Here is a 20588-nt window from a genome sequence, read left to right on the forward strand (position 1 = left end):
AGGAAAGGCCAAGGCAGCAGCAAAAGGTGCTTTGTATCAAATATTATTCAAACACTAGCCTCGCTTCGTTAGCAGGTAACAACAAAATGATATTGCTTTTCTTCTCCTGAAGCTGTATTCTGCTGAGGTGCAATTCCATATGCATAAGACATTACCAGGATCAACTCAGTCCACACATATTTTTGAAATATAAACAGAAAATGCTGGATAACTCAGCAGGTCCAACAGCATTGGTGGAGAGAGAAGCAGTTAATGGGTGGGATTTAACAGATTCGCTGGAGCTTCCTGTGGTCTGCCCCTCACCCGCTCCAATTCCAGCCAATATTTTGAGTCCATATGACCCATAACGGTTCTGGACTTGAAGTTCAGTCTGTTTCTCCACCAATGTTGCCCAGACCTGCTGAGTTTATGCAACATTTTCTGGTTTTATTTCAGAATCTGCAATACTTCTTACTTCTCCTTTTGAAGTCTATCTACTGTTGGATTGCAGAAACTGCAGCCACTAAGTTGCACATAGCAAGGTGTCGCAAACTGCAATGTGGCAATAAATTACTTGGTTTTCTAATGATGTTGTTTGAGAGATAAATATTGGAAAGCACACTGGCCTGTTCTTCAGAAGAGTGCCATGGGATCTCATCTGGGAGAACAGCTGGTGACCTGGATTTTAAGATCTCAGCAGACAGCACCTCAACTGCAACACTACGGATGGGATATTTCGGCCCCTTTCACTCCGAGATTAGGGAATCCCACCCGCCGTCAGCAGACCTTTGCACGGTCTGTGTCCCCGCAACTATTCCCGTGGCGGGCAGGACTGGCAAATTCCACCCTATATTCTGCACCCTCTTCTTTTCCTTCTCCCCTACGTATTTTATGACTGGTGTGTTTTGCCTGGAGAGCGCGCATGAAACAATATTGTCACATGTATTGGGATACAGTGAAAAATAATAAATCAATTCAAATCTCTGACAGTGCAGCACTGTGCTGTACGCTGATGTATATGGAGAGGGTCTCGAACCCAAAACCTTCTTGGTCAGAGGCGAGTGCGCTGCCCACTAAGCCACAGAGCACACCTGCAGCGGCTTCCCTTTCCTTTAACTCCGCTCTTAAAGGGTCGGTATTTCGCCGACACACGGGCGGACAACCGGTGGGGAAACCGGGCGCCATGGCCGCCGAGCTCCGTCTCGGCCCGAACCGGCAGCAGTCAGCCCGGGTTTTCATCCGTCAGCGATCCTTACCGAGGTTTTGATGCCTCAGGATACTGAAAGGCCGATCCCGAGAGGGTGGCGATTGATTCTGGCTCAGGATGAGCGTGAATAGAGCGGCCAACAGACCGAGAAAGAAGGGACCCATCCTGCCCAGCAGCCGGGTCCTAGCGCCCGTTCGGTCTGCGCGCGCACCCCTGGCAGCACACATGACTGAGACACGCAGCGCGCGGGACGACGCGATGACATCATTACCACCTTGTCCTGGAAGGCAATGTCCCATTCATTTGTATCAGAGGTGAGGCTGGAGCAGCAGACAGGTACAAAAGGTTTTGTGGGTTTTTTTTGCTTTAAAACATTTAAAAGATTGTAAAATGAAAATTGTAATACAATTTGCAGGTCTGGGAAATAGTGAGCTGTTAGAGAAAGAAATGTTGCAATAATTCTGTGAGGTGGGTAATGTCATTCTTCATCTGTTCTTCATGGCAAAAGGCAATGAAAATTTTGATAGAAAATCATTCAGGTCCCCTCGGCCCTTTGGCTAAGATCAAGTGTAATTTTGACATGCTGTGCTTGGTTGAAGTCATTAGGTTACATTTTAGCTTCATTTGAAACAATTTTTAAAAGCAACAACTCGGTCTTTTGGCTGAGATGCAAATGACATCAAGCCTTGGAAGAGGTGCAATGCCTACTCCAATCAACTTGCATCATGTAGATCAAGCCCAAGACAGGAGGTGAGAGCCCTGTCTTATCAGCTTGGTGTGGAGATGCTGGCATTGGACTAGGGTAAACACAGTAAGAAGTCTCACAACACCAGGTTAAAGTCCAACCAATTTATTTGATAGTAAACTCACAAGCTTTCGGGGTTTGCCCCTTCGAACCTGACGAACAAGCTTTCGGGGTTTGTCCCTTCAAACCTGAGGAACAAGCTTTCAGGGTTTGCCCATTCAGCAGGTAAACCTGATAAACAGGCAAACCCTGAAAGCTTGTGAGTTTACTATCAAATAAATTGGTTGGACTTTAACCTGGTGTGAGACTTCTTATGTTGTCAGCTTGGATCAGGAATGTCTCAACTTGTTGAAACTCTGAATTGGACTTGATTGATTGAATTGGAATTTAAAAAAAAATTGCATCTGGTTCCACTCCATGTTAATTTTAAAATGTTACTTTCTCAACCATTTTTAAGTAAAGTTTAGTTTTGATACTGAAAACCAAGGCATCTTGTCTTGTACTTTTGTATCATCAGGATGGTCTGAGGGCTGTCCTCTTCCTTGAGGAGAGGTGCAAACCATCCCCATCAACCACCACCCTCGTGCGATAGGCTGAACTTGTTCTGTCACTAAATAATCTAACCTTGAACTTGTCTCACTTCTTGAAACTAAAAGGTGTGGCTATGGGTATCTGCATTGGTGCCTGTTATGCCAGTCTTTTTGTGGGTTATGTGAAACATTCCTGGTTCCAGTCTTACTCAGGCCAGCTCCTGCAACTCTTTTTCCAATGACTGTCTCAATGCTGCTTTATGCTCTCGTCTGGACCTGGATAAATCTATAGATTTTTGCTTCCAATTTCCACCCCTCTCAGCTTCACGTGGTCTGTCTCTGCCACTTCACTTCCCTTCCTTGACTTCTCTCTCCATTTCCAGTGATATCTCCAGCAATGTTCAATAATTCCCCACTCTGCCCCCGCCATCCCAGGCACCACCTGACACACACACACCCCCACTCTCCTCGCCCCACCAAATCTCCTACCCACTTACTTTACACACTCACCTTTTCTCTGGCTTGTCAATGTTGCTGGTCCTTTAAACCAACCTGGCTTACAGCAGCCAATGCTATAAAAAAAACGAGTGTAGCTAATTTACCTTCAGCTCTCCAGGACTTGACTGCAGGCCACCGGAACATAGAAACTAGAAGCAGGAGTAGGCCATTCGGTGCTTCGAGGCCAATCCACCATTCATTTTGATTATGGCTGATCATCTAATTCAATATCCTGATGTCCCCTTCCCCTCATTTCCCTTGATCCCTGTAGGAACGTGTTTTCCTGGAGTGATTCCACCTGGCTTGAGTCAGAAGATCTGGCGAGATAGGATCTTCGTTTGAATGCAAGAAACTAGGAGGAAAGTGGCAATCCAACTCAATTTCCACAGCACTGGCATGTGTTTTCTTTTCTCTCTATTATTTTTCTGAATTCCCCATTCTCTTCATTATTTGTCAATATTCTGGAATTCTGTCTTTGCAAATATTATCAAAGTGTCATCAGCACATGATCTGCAGTGTCTTAAGAAGCCACGTTAACCCCTTTTCAGAGCAACCTGTTATGGACATTAAATTCATTGTCAGCATTGTCCAAACCCCAAGATCCAATGTATAAAGATTGAATACTGCATCTAAAAAAGCTCGTTTGTATATAGTTTGGGATGGATTTGGGATTGATGGATCAGATGGTCTTTTTACATTTTTTATTTATGTTTATATGTTTTGCTTTCACTGGAGAGAGTCTGCTCTTCCCGATCTAAGTTGTCACTCAAAACTTTTCTGCTTTGTTAACTATTAAGTATTCACATTTTGCTTCATGAAGTACACTTTTTATCATTTGATTAACAACCCACCTATCAAGTAATAAAGAGAATGAACTTGCATTTATACTGCATCTTTCCCCGTAAAACCAAATAAAGCCATAGTCATAGAAATTTATATTCAGTTATTCTGCATAAGGGCTGTTAGTCATGCACATACATATATGTTCTGGTTGTAACAGCTAGATAAAACCGATTAACACTCATCTCATGTTTTATTAATTGCTTGAGAAAGTTTACAGCTTAAAAATTGCACACAGCGGGAATAAGTGGGTTGAACTAGGAACACTCTTCAAAAGTACAAACATTATATATGTTATTTTTACAAAATCTGTTAAAAAATAATCATTACCTTCTGTTCTGTTCTTTAAGAACATGTCCAAATAAATTAACAACATTTTACCTTGTATCACTTTATGTATCATTTGTTTCATTATTGAATCCAACAGTTTTACATGATGGAAAAAGGGACAATGATCAGATCAAACAATAAGGTTTAGTTTTTTCCCCCATTTCACCATATTCCTGAAGGATTGCTCACTTTTACTAAGAAAATATGAATAATTTGTGTCACAGAAGTTCTTGATTTTTAAAATGATTACATTCCTTTCACTCAAATTTCACCCCTTCTTTCTTGACTCATGCTGGGTTCATGGGTGCAGTTGCCTTCACCAAGTACCTATTCATATGGCAGTTGAAACACTGACTGTCAGCAGAATATTTTATCTGGCAGAGATTTACAGAAAATCAATCCTGTAATGAGAATCGTAGAATCTCGACAGTACAGAAAGAGGCCATTTGGCCCATTGACTCTGCACTGACCACAATCCCACCCAGACCCGATTCCCATTACCCCCCCACATTTACTGGGCTAATCCCCCTAACACTAGGGTCAATTTAGCGTGGCCAATCAACCTAACCCGCACACCTTTGGACTGTGGACTGCGCACCTGGAGGAAACGTGCAAACTCTACACAGACAGTGACCCGAGGCCGGAATTGAACCCGGGTTCCTGTCGCTGTGAGGCAGCAGTGCTCACCACTGTGCCACTATGCTGCCCACTGCTGACAGGCTAATGTAATATCACTGTTCTAACACTGGGTGACAGCACTGCACTTTGTCCCTTTTGAACCCAGTAGTTCATACACTGATGCAATTCTGACATTTGGGGTCTGAGGGGCTGCTGGGTTCTGAATGTTGCTCACATTACAAGCTTCTCAGTTTCTCAACAAATGAATTGTTGGGGAGAAAGGGTAGAAAGGGAACAAGCTGCACGGTGGCACAGTGCTTAGCACTGCTGCCTCACAATGCTAGGGACCTGGGTTCGATTCCCAGCTTGGATTCACTGTCTATGCAGAGACTGCACGTTCTCCCCATGTCTATGTGTGTTTCCTTCAGGTGTTCCAGTTTCCTCCCAGAGTCCAAAAGATGTGCTGGTTAGGTTTATTGGCCATGCTAAATTCTGCCTCAGTGTACCTGAACAGGCACCAGAGTGTGGCGACTAGGGGATTTTCACAGTAACTTCATTGCAGCATTAATGTAAGCCTACTTGTGACTAATTAATAAATGTCTGCCAAAGCATTTAATCACAGCCCCATCACTTGAAATCTCCCAGACCAATCTTTAGATTATTTCCATTTAAAAGTTTTCATTATTAGCAGCTCATGTCTGGTTTAGCTGGCTTTGCCCATATAGGTTTTTGCACAATACGGATGTTAGTCTGAGATGCTTACTCATCTAGAACAGAAACAGAAAGTATAAATGGAAAAAGAGGAAAAACATAAAAGAAATGGGAAAGGGAGAAGGAGGGAGAAAGCAGAATACAAGTCAGAAAAACAATAAATAGATCTACAGAGAAATTAAGGGAAACAAGTTATGTTTGGGAAGGAGGCATTTCTCTTTCCAGTCTGCTCCCTATGGTGTTCACCTGATCTCTCTGGAAACTTATGATGGGGATTATTTGCATGGGCACATTTATCTAAAACGTTAGAAGGATAGTAAATCAGGGAAGGGTGGCAAAGATGAGTCCATGGTGGCACAGTGGTTAGCACTGCTGCTTCACAGCACCAGGGCCCAGCTTCAATTCCAGCCTTAGGTCAGTGTGTGGCGTTTGCACTTTTACGCCATATCTGCGTGGGTTTCTTCCGGGTGCTCTGGTTTGCTCCCACAGCCCAAAGATGTGCAGATTTGGTTGATTGGCCATGCTAAATTGCCCACAGTGTCGGGGGATTAACAGGGTAAATGAGAGTTGTGGGTATAGGGTCTGGGTGGGATTGTGGTCAGTACAGACTTGATGGGCTGAATGGCCTCCTTCTGTACTGAAAGGATTCTATGAAGCCTGCCTTTACTCAAGTACCAGATACACAGGAGAAATGAAGAGTGGGAAACCTAGTGGAGTCCTTTCCCTCCTGAGCTTAGGAAAATGAGGCCAGTTGACGTGCCTGTACTGCTACCCTAACAACTAATTCAGCACAGACTGGGAATTGAACCTGGGACTTCTCCTGGTTTGTATGGCTCACATTGTTTGACTGAACCTTTTGGGAGGAGTTATCACAACACAGTTGTTTCACTGCAGGTTCCTGATGATTAGGATCTGCCAGAGGTTGCACACAGTTGACACCACCAGCCCACTATCCCTTGTAAACCCCAGCATATACATGCCAAGTATAAACTATGGTGTGGCTCGTTATCAACTTTGAAACGTGTAGTGATTCCAAGTTACAAAACATCTGTGAGCTTTGTGTTAATATTCAAAAGTGGAGAAGAAAAGAGACAACAAACCAACTGTCTGTTGAACTAGCCATTGAGATTAGCTGGGTGACTCCAGAATTAGTTAACTTAAGTTTATTTTATTTCTGTCACAAGTAGGCTTACATTAACACTGCAATGAAGTTACTGTGAAAATCCCCTAGTTGCCACACTCCAGTGCTTGTTCAGGTACACCAAGGGAGAATTTAGCATGGCCAATGCACCAACTCGCCTTTCAGACTATGGAAGGAAACCGGAGCACCTAGAGGAAACCCACGCAGACACAAGAATGTGCGGACTCGGCACAGACAGTGACCTGAGGCCGGAAGTGAACCTGGATCCCTGGCGCTGTGAAGCAGCAGAGCTAACCACTGATGTCTGGCTTCCACAGTGAGAGACATGGCTGCTCAATTTAAAACAAATATTTCTCCCCTCTACATAGGAAAAAGAATTTTCAAGTCTATTTATTATGGATGATCTGGCATAGGGTAAGTTCTGGTCACTGGAAGTACTCCTGCCCCAACAGCAAAGATCACCTTTAAACTCTAGATAACAAATTACCCTTTCACATCTCTTTATAGAAGAGGTACTTTTGAGTACAAGTTCCTATGACTGCAACTAACTTAAATCTCAGATACTTGGCTTACATAGTTGATAAATTAGAAATTTTCAGTGGTAATTCCTGGTGAGTTAGCAAAATATTATTTCATAACAGCATTTTTTCTTGAATTTTTCCGCACCCACAAGAATTACAAAGGAACAAAGTGTAAGGTCTCTCCATCTACATAAGATACTGATAATAAATTTGCAAATATCCAAAATTCTTTACCGAAGTTGCTGCAGAATTCCTTAATCAAGTTCATATTTGTGTCCTTGCTGAAGATGGCATGTTAAGTGTGGTAACAATTGCTTTTCCATTTCCCAGGTCACGCAAATTTAAAAAAAAACCATGCCAATCCTAAAGTCAAGTTTCTACACAGAATATGTAGACAAGATTAAGGGATAGTATTCATGCAGAGCGAATCAGGCTTCTGCTCTCTGATTGTCTTCTCTGGCCGAATGCAGACTGCCAGGCGCTGTGTGAGCAAAGAAAATATTTACAGTCATGGTAAAAATGACAAAGATTCCAAATACTTAAACATAGAACTTTGTGCAGACTGGGATATGTGCAAAATCTCTAAAGACGTTCATGGTGGGAGCACTGGATGGCACAGTGTAAAGCACTGATTGGTAACACAAATGGAGGTTCAGTTAGAAAAATCATTTTGGATACCATTGGGTGATACGATGAGTTAACCCACTGTGAATCAGGTTAGACTCCAATCAGATTGATGAGTTGAAAATCTCTAGAATCTGAAGATTCTGCATTAAACTCACTCAGTTCCTGAAGAAGAAAGAAGTGAGAAGTCTCACAACACCAGTTTAAAGTCCAACAGGTTTATTTGGAATCATGAGCTTTCAGAGCACTGCTCCTTCCTCAGGTGAGTGGGCCACTCACCTGATGAAGGAGCGGTGCTCTGACTGTTGGACTTCAGCCTGGTGTAGCAAGACTTCTTACTGTGCCCACTCCAGTCCAACGAAGAAAGAAGTAGCACAGAACCAAACTGCCAAATCTCACTCAGACAGACCATGTGGATAGTTAATGGGGGATGTGAAACAAGTTCGGGACTCTGATCACAGTCTGAAGTTAAAACACATTGTTGCCACAGAGCAGAGGGATTTTCCGCTCATAATTAATTCATGTTATGCCTCACTAAAAGTTTTCAATGAGTGTAGAAGGAACTTTATTTTGCACGTGGACCTAGGATTCATGGTGCCACTGTATTCCATTCCCCAGAACTGACATCCTTTGCAGTCATGGGTGCAAAACTTCAATTCAAGGTGTCAATATTTTTATGTCATCACTTCATGTGCATCTGAACAGATTAAAATAATTTCCAAATATGTTTTCATGAAGATGGTGACTTTGGTAAATTATTGGGTGTACATGTTGAACTACAGGTAATGTGTGTGTAAATACTTGATTTGAATTTGATGTTTAAAGTTATCGCTCGGGGTGGCATGGTATCATAGTGGTTAGCACTGTGGCTTCACAATGCCAGGGATCCAGGTTTGATTCTCGGCTTGGGTCACTGTCTGTATGGGGTCTGCACATTCTTCCCGTGTCTGTGTGGGTTTCCTCCAGGTGCTCCGGTTTCTTTCCACAGTCTGAAAGACGTGCTGGTTAGGTGCATTGACCCAAACAGGCGGCGGACTGTGGCGACTAGGGGAGTTTCACAGTAGCTTCATTGCAGTGTTAATGTAAACTTTACTTGTGAGTAATAAATAAACTTTTACTTTTTATTTTATTTTCTGTCCCGGCTTTATGAATGTCTTGTGGCTGTACACCATTGATCTGCTCAGGCGTATGTGTGTAATACAGGTCTCTATCTAGCACAGCTAAAGATTGATTTCCATGTTCCAGTTTCTTCTTGGCTTCTCATCTGTTCAGCTTGTGAGTGCAAGAGAGGAAATGTGCCATGTGAGGTTTTGTGGATGAGAAACAGTCGTGTTGTAAAACGTGAACTATCAATGAACTTCTTCCTTACTCTTGTCAAAGGGACAAACTCAAAACTCATTTCCTTTACCCACACACATTCTGCATTCATCTTCTGATAAATGCAAACAAAAAATGGTTACTTTGATATCAAGAGCAAGCAGGGGAAGTGTTATTACTTCAAATTACTTACCTGTTTAAGAGATCCAGGAGTCCATACTAGTTTATACACCATGTATATTGGAATCCATATAAAGGATGACGCTCCAATCAGATATCCTACTGTTATACTCCAGTCTGGATAATCGTACCCAAATAGACTGAGTGGGGGCTTATACACAAGTGAGCTCACTGTAATGAACTGCAAAGCAGATAGAAAATGGACATAGTAAATCGGGATCAAACAAATAATACTGTTTTCTTCTTACATGATGGTGAATGTTTAAGAGTTTTTCAATTTTATCTCATTTTAACATCTTATATCGCCACCTCTCTTGCATAAAGAGCAGAATTGGATGTGTGCCTAGACTGGCAACAATGACACTCTTAGGTTGACCACTTAGAGGAGTGGAGATTATAACCTCGTATCCATTGAAGAAGCCACCATATATTCTGATGTGGGACTGTGGTGACCTCCAGGAACACAGAACAGGTTTTCTCATCCCTATTGTGGAACTTCCTACCTAACAACACTGTTGCAGTAACTTCACCACTAGGGCTACAGCAGAATTAGGCTCACCAGCACCTTAAGGACAACTAGGAATGGACCAGAAATGCTGATCTTTCTTGGTGATGCCCATATCTCAAGAAAGAGTTTTTTAATCTACCTTATGACATTGTCTCATAGAATTCTACAGTGCAGGACGAGACCATTTGACCCACTGAGTCTGCATGGACCACAATCCCACCCAGGACTTAACCCCATGCATTTACCCTAGCTAGTTCCCCTGACACTAAGGGGGCAATTTAGCATGGCCAGTCCACCTAACCTGCACATCTTTGGTTTGTGGGAGGAAACTGGAGCACCCGGAGGAAACCCACACAAACACAGGGAGAATGTGCAAACTCCACACAGCCAGTGACCCAAGCCAGGAATCGAACCCAGGTCCCCGGCCCAAGGTGACATGCAGTGAAAAATGTTATCTGGCACTTTGTATTGAACCTATATTTTAATTATTGCAGGTAAACATAACCTGATATTACTCCACTGAATTGTTGTTAGAAACTTTGCAGATTAGCACAAGCTTGTCAGTTTTAGGCTTCAGCTAAAGGTATAGTCAAGTTGGTTATGGAGCAAACTGAGACATTTGTATTATAATGTCTCTGTGTGGCATTTTAAATTTATTATTAGCGCTTCTTGCACGGTGCTGTGAGGCAGCAGTGCTAACCACTGTGCCACCGTGCCACCCGTCACATTTCCTCTTCAATTACGTGCAAGCTGAAGCTTGATCATTTTCAGATTGTGTTCCATTATTTGTTGTGACTGTGTAATCATAAGCAGCAGAACAATTCTGAATGACTAGCAAATTCATTAAGTGAATTTAATAAGAAGCCTAACAGTGGTTAAAGATTTTAAAATCCAGGATGTGATGAAAGAGAAACTATCAGGAATTTGCCTCCAAAAAGAGTGCCCCTTCTTTCACTCACCCAGTAACCTCACCCTACTCACTCAATGGGTGAAGAGTCATACGGGCTCGAGAAATTAATTCTGTTCCTGTCTCTGCGGATGCTGCCAGACCTGCTGAGTTTATCCAGCATTTTCTGTTTTAATTTCAGATTTCCAGCATCCCAGTATTTTGCTCTCACTTTGCTGCCTTTACATTGAACAACTCTTTTGGAAACTGCCTCAGTTTTTACGAGCAGATTCTTTTCAACACTGATATAAACTTCATTCTGCATTATACTGGAAATGGTGTTGTGCAAAATTACTGTAAAAATGCTTAACATTCCCGTCTAATTTCTTTGCCTGTTATTTTAACCTTTTTCAGACAGCTGTCATAACTCATGTGAAATAAACAAAGCATTCATAAAATAATAATTCACAGCAAGATTTCCACGTTATAATGTTTTGTGGCGACGCTGCCTTTTAGTGTGAAATTTAGAAAATGCTTCTTCACTGCTGTGCCCAGTTTTGTTCACTAAGATACAAGGGAGCTACTTTAACCATTAAAACAGTGCGGTACAGGAGGAGCTGCAATATTAATCCATGGTATCAAGATACTGAGGAAAGATTGCAAAAGTGGAATTTCATCCTTGAAATTAAGAAACTGAGATGTGTGCCAGAATTTTACCTCCTCGCCTGGCTGAGGCTCGTAAGATCCTGCCTGAGGCCAATGGAGAATGCCGCACCTGCGAGCCTCACCTACCCTGGTTCTGGGGCGGGCGTGCAGGTAAAATTCCGGCTGTGATTTTGTGAAGCGTATTGGCCAGGATTTTACGACCTCGCTCGGCGAGGCCCATGAAATGCAGTCCGAGGCCAATGGAGAATGCAGTTCTCTGAGCCTTGGGGCAGGCGAGGTGGTAAAATTCTGGTCAAGTTGGTAGCGAAAAGCTTAATTGTCAACACAATTGTAAGTTAAACACTGTAGGTAAAGGACACACCAGCAAAAGTCACATTTAGGACAGATGTTTGGCTCATACGAAGTGATCAATGTGCAGAACGTGAGTCGGTTACTAAATTATAAAAAAGACAGTTGTGATGGTACATGACAGATAGGGGTTTGTAATTTTACACAGTGTAAAACAACTAGGATGTAAAATCTCGGCTATTACTTTATGAGATACAGAATGATAGGCAGCAGCCAGTCAGGCTACGCAAAGGGAAAAACTTATCGATCAGAAATCAATTAAGATAAAGATGAAAAATTGAACTGTAGTGTGCACGGGTCTCAACAAGCAGTCAAGCCCTAAGTGATAGCTGTTTAATTTCTTATTAGCATTTCATGTCATTGCATTTCTGGCAGTGTTCCATGAATTGCGACTGATTGATGGTTCTGTGTTCAAAGGTAAAGAGTCCATTTGTCAGCAGTTCCAGAGGAGAGCATACAAGGTCTCTTGATTCAGATAACTCGTATTCTACCTCCTATTTTGAAAGACACACTTCAACCGCAGTCCATTCACCAATGCATGAGAAGATCCAGCACAATTGATCAAAGGAATTATTTCATGCCAAAAATTAACAAAGTGTTTTCAAAGATGAATATTTTAATCGCTTGTCGACTAATTCCAATTATTAGAATATTTAATCTTGGCATTACTGGCAAAGGCAGCATTATCGCCTACCCTCATTGCCCTTGAGAAGGTGATGGTGAGTTGCCTTCTTAATCTGCTGCTGCTCATGTGATGTAGTTACCCTCAGTGCCGTTAGGGAAGGAGTTCCAGGATTTTGACCTGGCAATAGTGAAGAAACACTGATGTTGTTCCAAGTCAGGAAGGTGTGTGGCTTGGAGAGGAACTTCCAGATTATGGTGTTCCCATGTGTCTGCTGCCCTTATCCTTCTAGATGGTGGTGGTTGTGGGTTTGGAAGGTGCTGCTTAAGCAGCCTTACTGAGTTACTGCAGTCCTTTCTGTGGATGGTACACACTGCTGCCACTGTTTGTCGGTGATGGCGGGAGTGAATGTTTGTGAATGCCTTGCTTTGTCCTAAACGGTGTTGAGCTTCATGAGTGTTGTTGGAGCTGCACTCATTCAGGCAAGTGTGAGAATTCCATTCCACTCCTGACTTGTGCCTTGTGGACAGGCTTTGGAAGTCAGAGGTGATTTACTTAATGCTGAATTCCCAGCCACTAATCTGCTCTTGTAGCCACAGTATTCACATGGCTGGTCCAGTTCAATTTCTGGTTATTGATCTGAAGTTTGTTCTCTGGATAGTCAGTCTAGATCTTTCAATAACATAACCATCACATTTGCATACCGATGTGTATTCATGTCATTCCTAGTTGGAACAGCAGCACTTTAAGGGGTTGATCCTGTGATATCCTGATGATGCCATTGGCCACTTATGCAGGCAAAGAGTCAGTCTATCCTAACAGCCTGTGGAGTAAACACCTTTCTAATAAAGCTCTTGTCTGTTTGTACCTTCATGGTCTGCAAGCCTTTCCTTCAAAAATACCACAAAGATAACACGTGACAAGATTGTTGATCCACGCTGCAAACACCCAAAAAGGAATTGTAGAAATTTTGTTGAATAAGACAAAAATCACCAGTCCACGCTGCAGATACCCAGAAAAACTTTAAAAGTATTTTAAAAATTGCTGCACCAAAGCTGGGAATAGGGGTGGAGAATAACGGTAGCAGTCCTTGAAGGAAAAAAGTTTCCAGGAAATAACATCAAAAACTTGCCATATGCTCTGTCTGGAAAGATCTGGAACAGTAGAGGGAGCACAGTGAGTGGCGAGTACCTGCAACAATAAGTTTAGAGTTGGGGGTGTTGCAAAGCTTGGAAGGAAACAGGCTGACCTCGGGGATATCTTGTTTGAAAAAAGAGAGCTGTAGTGCTAAAAAAAAAAGGCACATTGTGTTGACACGAGTCCTTTCCATTGTAAAAATGTGGGGGTTTTGGGCTCCATGGGACTATATGATGAGAACACCTAAATGGTGGAGTTCATACACTGAAAGATTGAAATACTTTGTCCAAGTGAACAAAATTGCAGTGGACCCTCAACTTTCCTCAGCAGGGGGTGTTGGCGGGGGTGGGGTGGGCAGCGGGCATGCATTAAACCTCCTGCAAAGTCTGGTGCAGCCAGAAAAAAAACCAGGCTCGAGAACTTTGATGAGATTGTGGAGATATTGCAAGGCCATTTCTCAACTAAACCTTTGGTCGTTGTTAGGAGATTCATGTTCTATAAACATAGCCAATAATAATGTGAATCAATCACATAGTTCACAGCTACTTTAAAGAAATTAGCTGAGTACTGTGAATTTGGAGATGTTTTGACTGACACCATTAGAGACAGACTAATGTGTGGGTTAAGAAGTGAATATATCCAGAAATGGCTATTAACAGAACGCAATGTAGACCTAAAGGAGGCTTTAGAAATTGCAATCTCTATGGAATTAGAAGCTAAGGAAGCCCAACAATAATCTTGAGCACTAAAGTCCATAAGCTGAAACCCTGAACGCAGACACAGGTTTGAAATTGCATCAATGTGCAAAAATCGGGCATACAACAACAGACTGCTGGTGCAAAGATGCAAAGTGCAGAAATTGTGGCAGAAAGGGGCATATTGAATGTGTGTTGGGGAAAATAACAACAAGTTCCAAACAAGAATTATAAAAAGCAAGAACATGTTGTTCAAATGGAAAACCGAATAGAGAGAAAAGGATCCATGGGACACAAAAAGGGGGTGAAAAAGGACCTGAGTCACAGTCAGATAACAAGCCAATGTTAAACATACAAAGTGCACCCCAATTCTTTGTGGATGGATGACTAGATGCTTATTTCACTACCAGAACCACGGCCTTGACCCTAACATCGTTGAAATATTCTTTCATATAAAGTACATGGTGGGCACCTATACTATTTAAAATGCTCCTGGGAGTCTGCCCCTTAAGAAACAGAGTTTTTTTAAGTTTGTAATTGTTTTCCAAGCCATAAATCAATCAAGTACAGATTCCAACTGCGCCAAGATGGCATTCATGTGTGACTGCAGGATACAGATTTACTTTGCATTGGTGCTAAAGAAGGAGGAACTCTCTCCTGACAAGGAGAAATTCAAGAAATGCAAATACCTCTATCAGAATCTTTCATTTTGGGAAAAAGGGCAGAACCAAAACCTGTCCCAAATTCTAGTCTCCTCATCCACAAATGACATTTGGAACAACCCAGAAATTTTGGGCCTATCTTTTGCACCTATCCACATTGTGAATATGATCTGGCCACTACATCGGCAATACTGTGGGGGCTAATGTCTTTAGTAGGGAGCAAAAGGATGCCTCCCTGTGATATACAAACCAACAGATTGCATGAGGCTTGTTACTCACGGCGAGGAAGGCAGGACTGATGGCCACCCAACAAACTCTCCAAAACAGCCCTGGCGAGAGACCCAACATTGTCTGGATGTCATCGCAGAATTGTTGGACACCTGCAGGTAAATCAGGAAATTGGGAAATTGTCATAACTGGTAAAAAGTATTTGGTGATATAATCTCATGGCATTCTCAGCTCAGTAATATGTCTTGGTGTATATTTGAAGCATAATGAACTATATATAAGCTTTATACGTATGTATCTCAGCTCTGGTACAGATTATATATGAAAGTCATATCAAATCACTTTACATAAAAGCCTTTACACGTTATGCACACGTTCATTTGCCTTCATCTAGATTTCTGTCCCATTAGAATATTTATTTACATCTAAAACCTTTTAAACAAAACACCTAGTTTTCCACAGTGACAATGTCTTTATCAAAATAAAGTTTATTTATTAGTTACATGTAGGTTTACATTAACACTGCAATGAAGTTACTGTGAAAATCCCCTAATCACTGCAATACCTGTTCAGGTGCACTGAGGGAGAATTTAACATGGCCAATGCACCTAGCCAGCATGTCTTTGGACTGTGGGCGGAAACCAGAGCACCTGGAGGAAACCCACGCAGACACGGGGAGAATGTGCAAACTCCACACAGGCAGTAACCCAAGCCAGGGATTGAACCCGGGTCTCCAGCACTATCTGGCAGCAGCACTAACCATGTGCCATTATGCTCCATTACACTGTTAAGCTTTGTTAATGTTAATGATATTGTTAAGGGACACTTGTTGGTGGATATTTGAATACATAAATAGGGTTTGGCTGGGACGCTGGGTAAATGTGAGGACACTGAACAAATTCAGTAAACTCCCTCAGCAAGGAAAGGCTCTGACTTCAACACCATGGATTCTGTTAATAACAGCACGGATACAAGAGGAAATCCACAGATACCAGCATCCTTTGTTACTGTTCTTCTTATATGACCCAAAGAAAGAGTGTCGTATTCAACTGTGCAAGGAATCACATTTATATGCACCCAACTGCATTTCCAACAATTGACAGAGTTGATTAGCAGTGGGAACCCTAGCCAATTTTTTCCACTCTTACATTCAAGGCCATTTTCAGCACCCTTATTGCCACCCAAGCTGAGACCAGCTTAGAATGATGATCAAATAAAAGGCCTTCCCAATCAGCAGAGCCATACTTAAGTTTAGTCATCCATAATAATACTTTTACGTTAGAATGTTGGTGGAAATGATTATATTGAAGCTGATGTTTAAGATCTTGTGAAAATAAACCACTTTAATTCAATTTAGTGATTTATGATACTATATGGAGCCCATTTCTAAATTATATCCTTGTGCTCTTTCTGTTTGGTTATGTTCTCTCTCTTGTTAAGTGGTTTACATTCTCTTTGTCTCTCTCCTATTGGTTTTGTCCCTTTCTCAATTACAAGTGTAATTGAGATTGTACCCATTGTCTGGACACAAAACTGTCACAATGCTGACCAATTTAGTAACTGAATGACCAGTCTGCACAGATGTCTGGCCTACTGCAGCATTCCAGGTGGCCACCTAAACGGGTGTTAAGCCCCACGATTTTAGTGGCCGGGAACCTATTGAAGCACCAACGTGCCAGATGACACAGTCTTGAATGGGGCCCGTTTCCCTCAGTTTCCAAGTGCCCATGCAGTTGCCGCCAACAAGGTAAGTATATTTTTAAGTGTGGACCAGGAATATTCTTCCCAGTTCCAGTACCCTTCTCCCTGCTGCTCTCCTCCTCATCTCAGGATGAGAGCTGTAATTAATTCTCCCGTTTGGGTGGCAGAGTGGTTAGCAACTGTGTGGCGTTTTTGCACATTCTCCCTGTGTCTGCTTGGGTTTCCTCCGGGTGCTCTGATTTCCTCCCACGGACAAAAGATAGGCAAGTTAGGTGGATTGGCCATACTAAATTTCTCCTTAATGTCCCAAGATGTGTAGGTTAGATGGATCAGCTACAGTAAATGTATGGGGTTATGGAGATAGGATGGGGGGAAAGTGCCCAGGTAAGGTACTCTGTCAGAGTCTGTGCAGACTCCCTGGGTTGAATGGCCTCCTTCTGCAAAGAAGGGATTCTATGATTGCTCAGCTTGATTATTTAGATGAGGTCTGGCCACGTGACAATCAATTGCGAGTGACCTTTTTTGCTTCATTTCCTACTTTTAGTGAGCCAAACAGAGGAATCGATACTATGGTGAATTTCTTACCATAAAACCAAGACACTGCAATGGATTCTAGTAAAACCACAGCAATAAGGCAGGAACCTGATCCAAAATCTTCCATCAGTTTGACAACGTACGCCCCTCCCTAAAAAATTCAATTGTATTTCAAGTCAGACCAGAATTATAATTAAGTAAATGTAACATTGGAGCGGGGGTTGCAATACATTAGCACACTAAATCTGAAACAAAACTTTGGAAACAGCATAAACTGTTGGGAAAGATGTCTTTTCCCTGCTGGCTTTAAATGGTCTGTGTAGAAAAGTTTCAGTCTATAGCAGCCCAGTTAGTAATTTGCACGGTTATAGTTGTGTATAATTCTGCAGTCTAAAAGTTTGCAAGGGCAAGTGGTATGGGAAACTAAAATTGCCACATTGAGATAGAAAGAGTTGGAGTTAAGGCACTTGGTTATGAAGAGTTTTGCAGCTTTGCTTTGTACCCAGTGCTGTACCTGATTTTAGAGTGGTGATACCGTGGGGTTGATGGCAAAATATAACCTCCAGTTGCTTGAAAATCCTGGCTGGAGCTGGTCCATTTTCAGGGATCAGCCTCATTAGCATGAGGACATTACATGGAGACCAGAAAGATTGTGGTACCTGGAGCACTGAAGCCAGACCTACAGGTTTTGAGGTGACTGGAGGAACAAGGTGCTCATTCATAAGAAAAATATCCATGGGCTCCTTTATGGCTGTATCCCTGGCTGATATTGGACAGGAAATAACACACATCCCACACTGTGAGAATCACAGAATTAGTTCATAAGACACAGGAGCAGTATTAGGCCACTCGGCCCATCGAGTCTGCTCCGCCATTCAATCATGGCTGATATTTTTCTCATCCCCATTCTCCTGCCTTTTCCCCATAACCCCGATCCCCTTATTAATCAAGAACCTATCTACCTCTGTCTTAAAGACACTCAATGACCTGGTCTCCACAGCCTTCTGCGGCAAATAGTTCCACAAATTCACCACTCTCTGGCTGAAGAAATTCCTCCTTATCTCTGAGGTTATGCCCTGTGGTTCTAGTTTACCTACAAGTGGAAACATCCTCTCCATGTCCACTCAATCAAGGCTTTGCAGTATCCCGTAAGTTTCAATAAGATTCCCCGCATCTTTCTTAACTCCAACGGGTACAGACCCACAGTCCTCAACCATTCCTCATTCGACAAGCTCTTCATTCCAGGGATCATTCTTGTGAATCTCCTTTGGATCCTTTTCAAGGCCAGAAAGATACTGCACAGAAAGGGCCCATTGTGCCTGTACCAGTTCTTACCAATTTTCCCCATAGGTCACACATGAATTTTTTTCCTTCAGGTATTTATCAAATTCCTTCTGAAATTTACTGTTGAATCTAATTTCACCACCCTGTCTGGCAGATTTCCAGATCACAACTTGCTGTGTAAAGAAATATTTCCTCACATAGTCTTTTTGTCCTTTTGCAATCACCTTAATTCTGTGTCCCCTAGTAACTGCACAGATGTACATCATAGCACTCTGATTTTCATATTATTTGGCCCTACTGCCTGACTCAGGCAGGCCAATTGTTTCATGGCAGGTGTTGGGGAACATGGTGACTAGAGTGATAATGGGGGATAAAATAAGCTTTTGGGTGTTTTCCCTAAGCTCTGAGTGAAAAAAGCTCCTTCCATATTTCCCATTTGAGCCATTCTCAGTAAGGATCAATCACTATGATGATGAAAAAGTGTGACATTTCTCTGCTTCTCAGTCCTAAACGATCGGACCCTTGCCCTGACACTGTTTTCCCATGTTCTAGATTTCCCAACCAGAGGAAACAACTTCTTGTTGTCTACCCTATCAAGCACTTTTGGAATCTTCCAAACTCCAGGGAACAATTACTCTGCCTCTCATCACTCCCTAATCGCAGGATGACTCTCTAATCCCAAGAATCAATCTAATGAACCTTTGTCATACAACCTTCAATGCAAGGATATCCTTCCTTAAATGTGTTGCCCAAAATGTGCAGTGTTAAGCAGATGTAGCCTCACCAAAGCCCAAAAGAATTGTAGTAATATTAGTAATTCAATTTTGAATTCAGTTTTTAACAAATCCAGAATTAAGAATCTACTGATGACCATGAAACTATTGTTGATTGTTGGAAAAATCCTTAATCCCCTTACAATAAAGGCCAATAACATGCCTTAAAATAGCATAATGGTTGAGAGTGTACCATGTTTGACCATTCAGTGAACCATTTGAACTAACTGGATAGCAGCTTCTAAACTGAGTTCAATGTCTTTACTTGGTGCCTTAGTCATTCTATAATACTAACTAATTACTCTAGCAGACTGTTGCTGCATCCTTCTAATGTATAAAGATGTGACCATAATTAATTATCTAGATTGTTACCAGTTGCTTATAATTAACATTCTTTCATGCAATTCCACAATTACAACTGAAGTTCCCTGCAGAGCGAGTTCACAGTTTCATTCACACTATCTTGGGCTGAAACTAAACAGAGAGATGTGAGTGAAATCTGAGACAGAGTCGCTGGCAACTGCTCTTGCAAGTATTTGTTGCACAGCTACTAAACTACACATGTCTTGATGCTGAGAAGTGGTCACCTGTGCACATTCTAAAACAGTATTGGCAGGGTGAAAAGCAGAAAATAATCTCCCAGTTCTCTTGCTAAAGGCACTAACACATGAGTTACTTTTCCAACATTGCCAACTGCCCCTCTCCAATTAGTCGTTCTTCATATGAGAGCCTTGATGTTTGAGAAAGGAATCATTGCCTGTCCTTTTTCAATATGGAGAGTGATGGCCTAGTGGTATTATTGCTAGATTATTAAACCAGAAACTCAGCTAATATTCTGGGGACCCTGGTTTGAATCCCACCAAAGTAGATAATGAAGTTTGAATTCAATTTTTTAAAACTCCAGAATTAAGAATCTAATGATGACCATGAAACCATTGTTGATTGTCAGGAAAACCCATCTAGTTCATTAATGTCCTTTAGGGAAGGAAATCTGCTGTCCATACCTGGTCTGGCCTAGATGTGACTCCAGAACCACAGCAATGTGGTTTACTCTTAACTGTCCTTTGAAATAGCCTAGCAAGCCATTCAGTTGTATCAATCCAAGGACAACTAGGAATGGGCAATAAGTGCTGGCCAACTAGCAATGGCCCACATCCCACGAATGAATATATATAGACTTGCCAGTGGAGGCACATTGATGAGAAATGGGAAAACCTGGTTCAGTTCCCTCTCGTGGATTTCAGTGGTGATTTATGACTTACCCAGACATACCAGTTTGAGTCAGAAGTAGAACTTGACCAGA

General features: G+C 42.1%; 1 protein-coding gene across 1 annotated transcript in view; it reads right to left on the bottom strand.

Annotated features, from left to right (window-relative positions):
• Positions 1-7459: 7459 nt before the first annotated feature.
• The window catches only part of slc6a4b (solute carrier family 6 member 4b), a 39811-nt gene continuing 26682 nt past the window's right edge, over positions 7460-20588 (bottom strand). Inside the window, exons 10-13 of the mRNA XM_080208671.1 lie at positions 17280-17379; positions 15045-15145; positions 9255-9422; positions 7460-7601 (exon numbers count right to left, since the gene is read on the bottom strand). Of these exons, the coding sequence (XP_080064797.1) occupies positions 7521-7601; positions 9255-9422; positions 15045-15145; positions 17280-17379 (450 nt within the window). The 3' untranslated portion in view covers positions 7460-7520. The remainder of the gene's footprint in view (positions 7602-9254; positions 9423-15044; positions 15146-17279; positions 17380-20588) is intronic.

Source organism: Carcharhinus amblyrhynchos, chromosome 20, assembly GCF_965287045.1.
Source record: "Carcharhinus amblyrhynchos chromosome 20, sCarAmb.v2.hapA, whole genome shotgun sequence".
NCBI classification, from domain to species: Eukaryota; Metazoa; Chordata; class Chondrichthyes; order Carcharhiniformes; family Carcharhinidae; genus Carcharhinus; species Carcharhinus amblyrhynchos.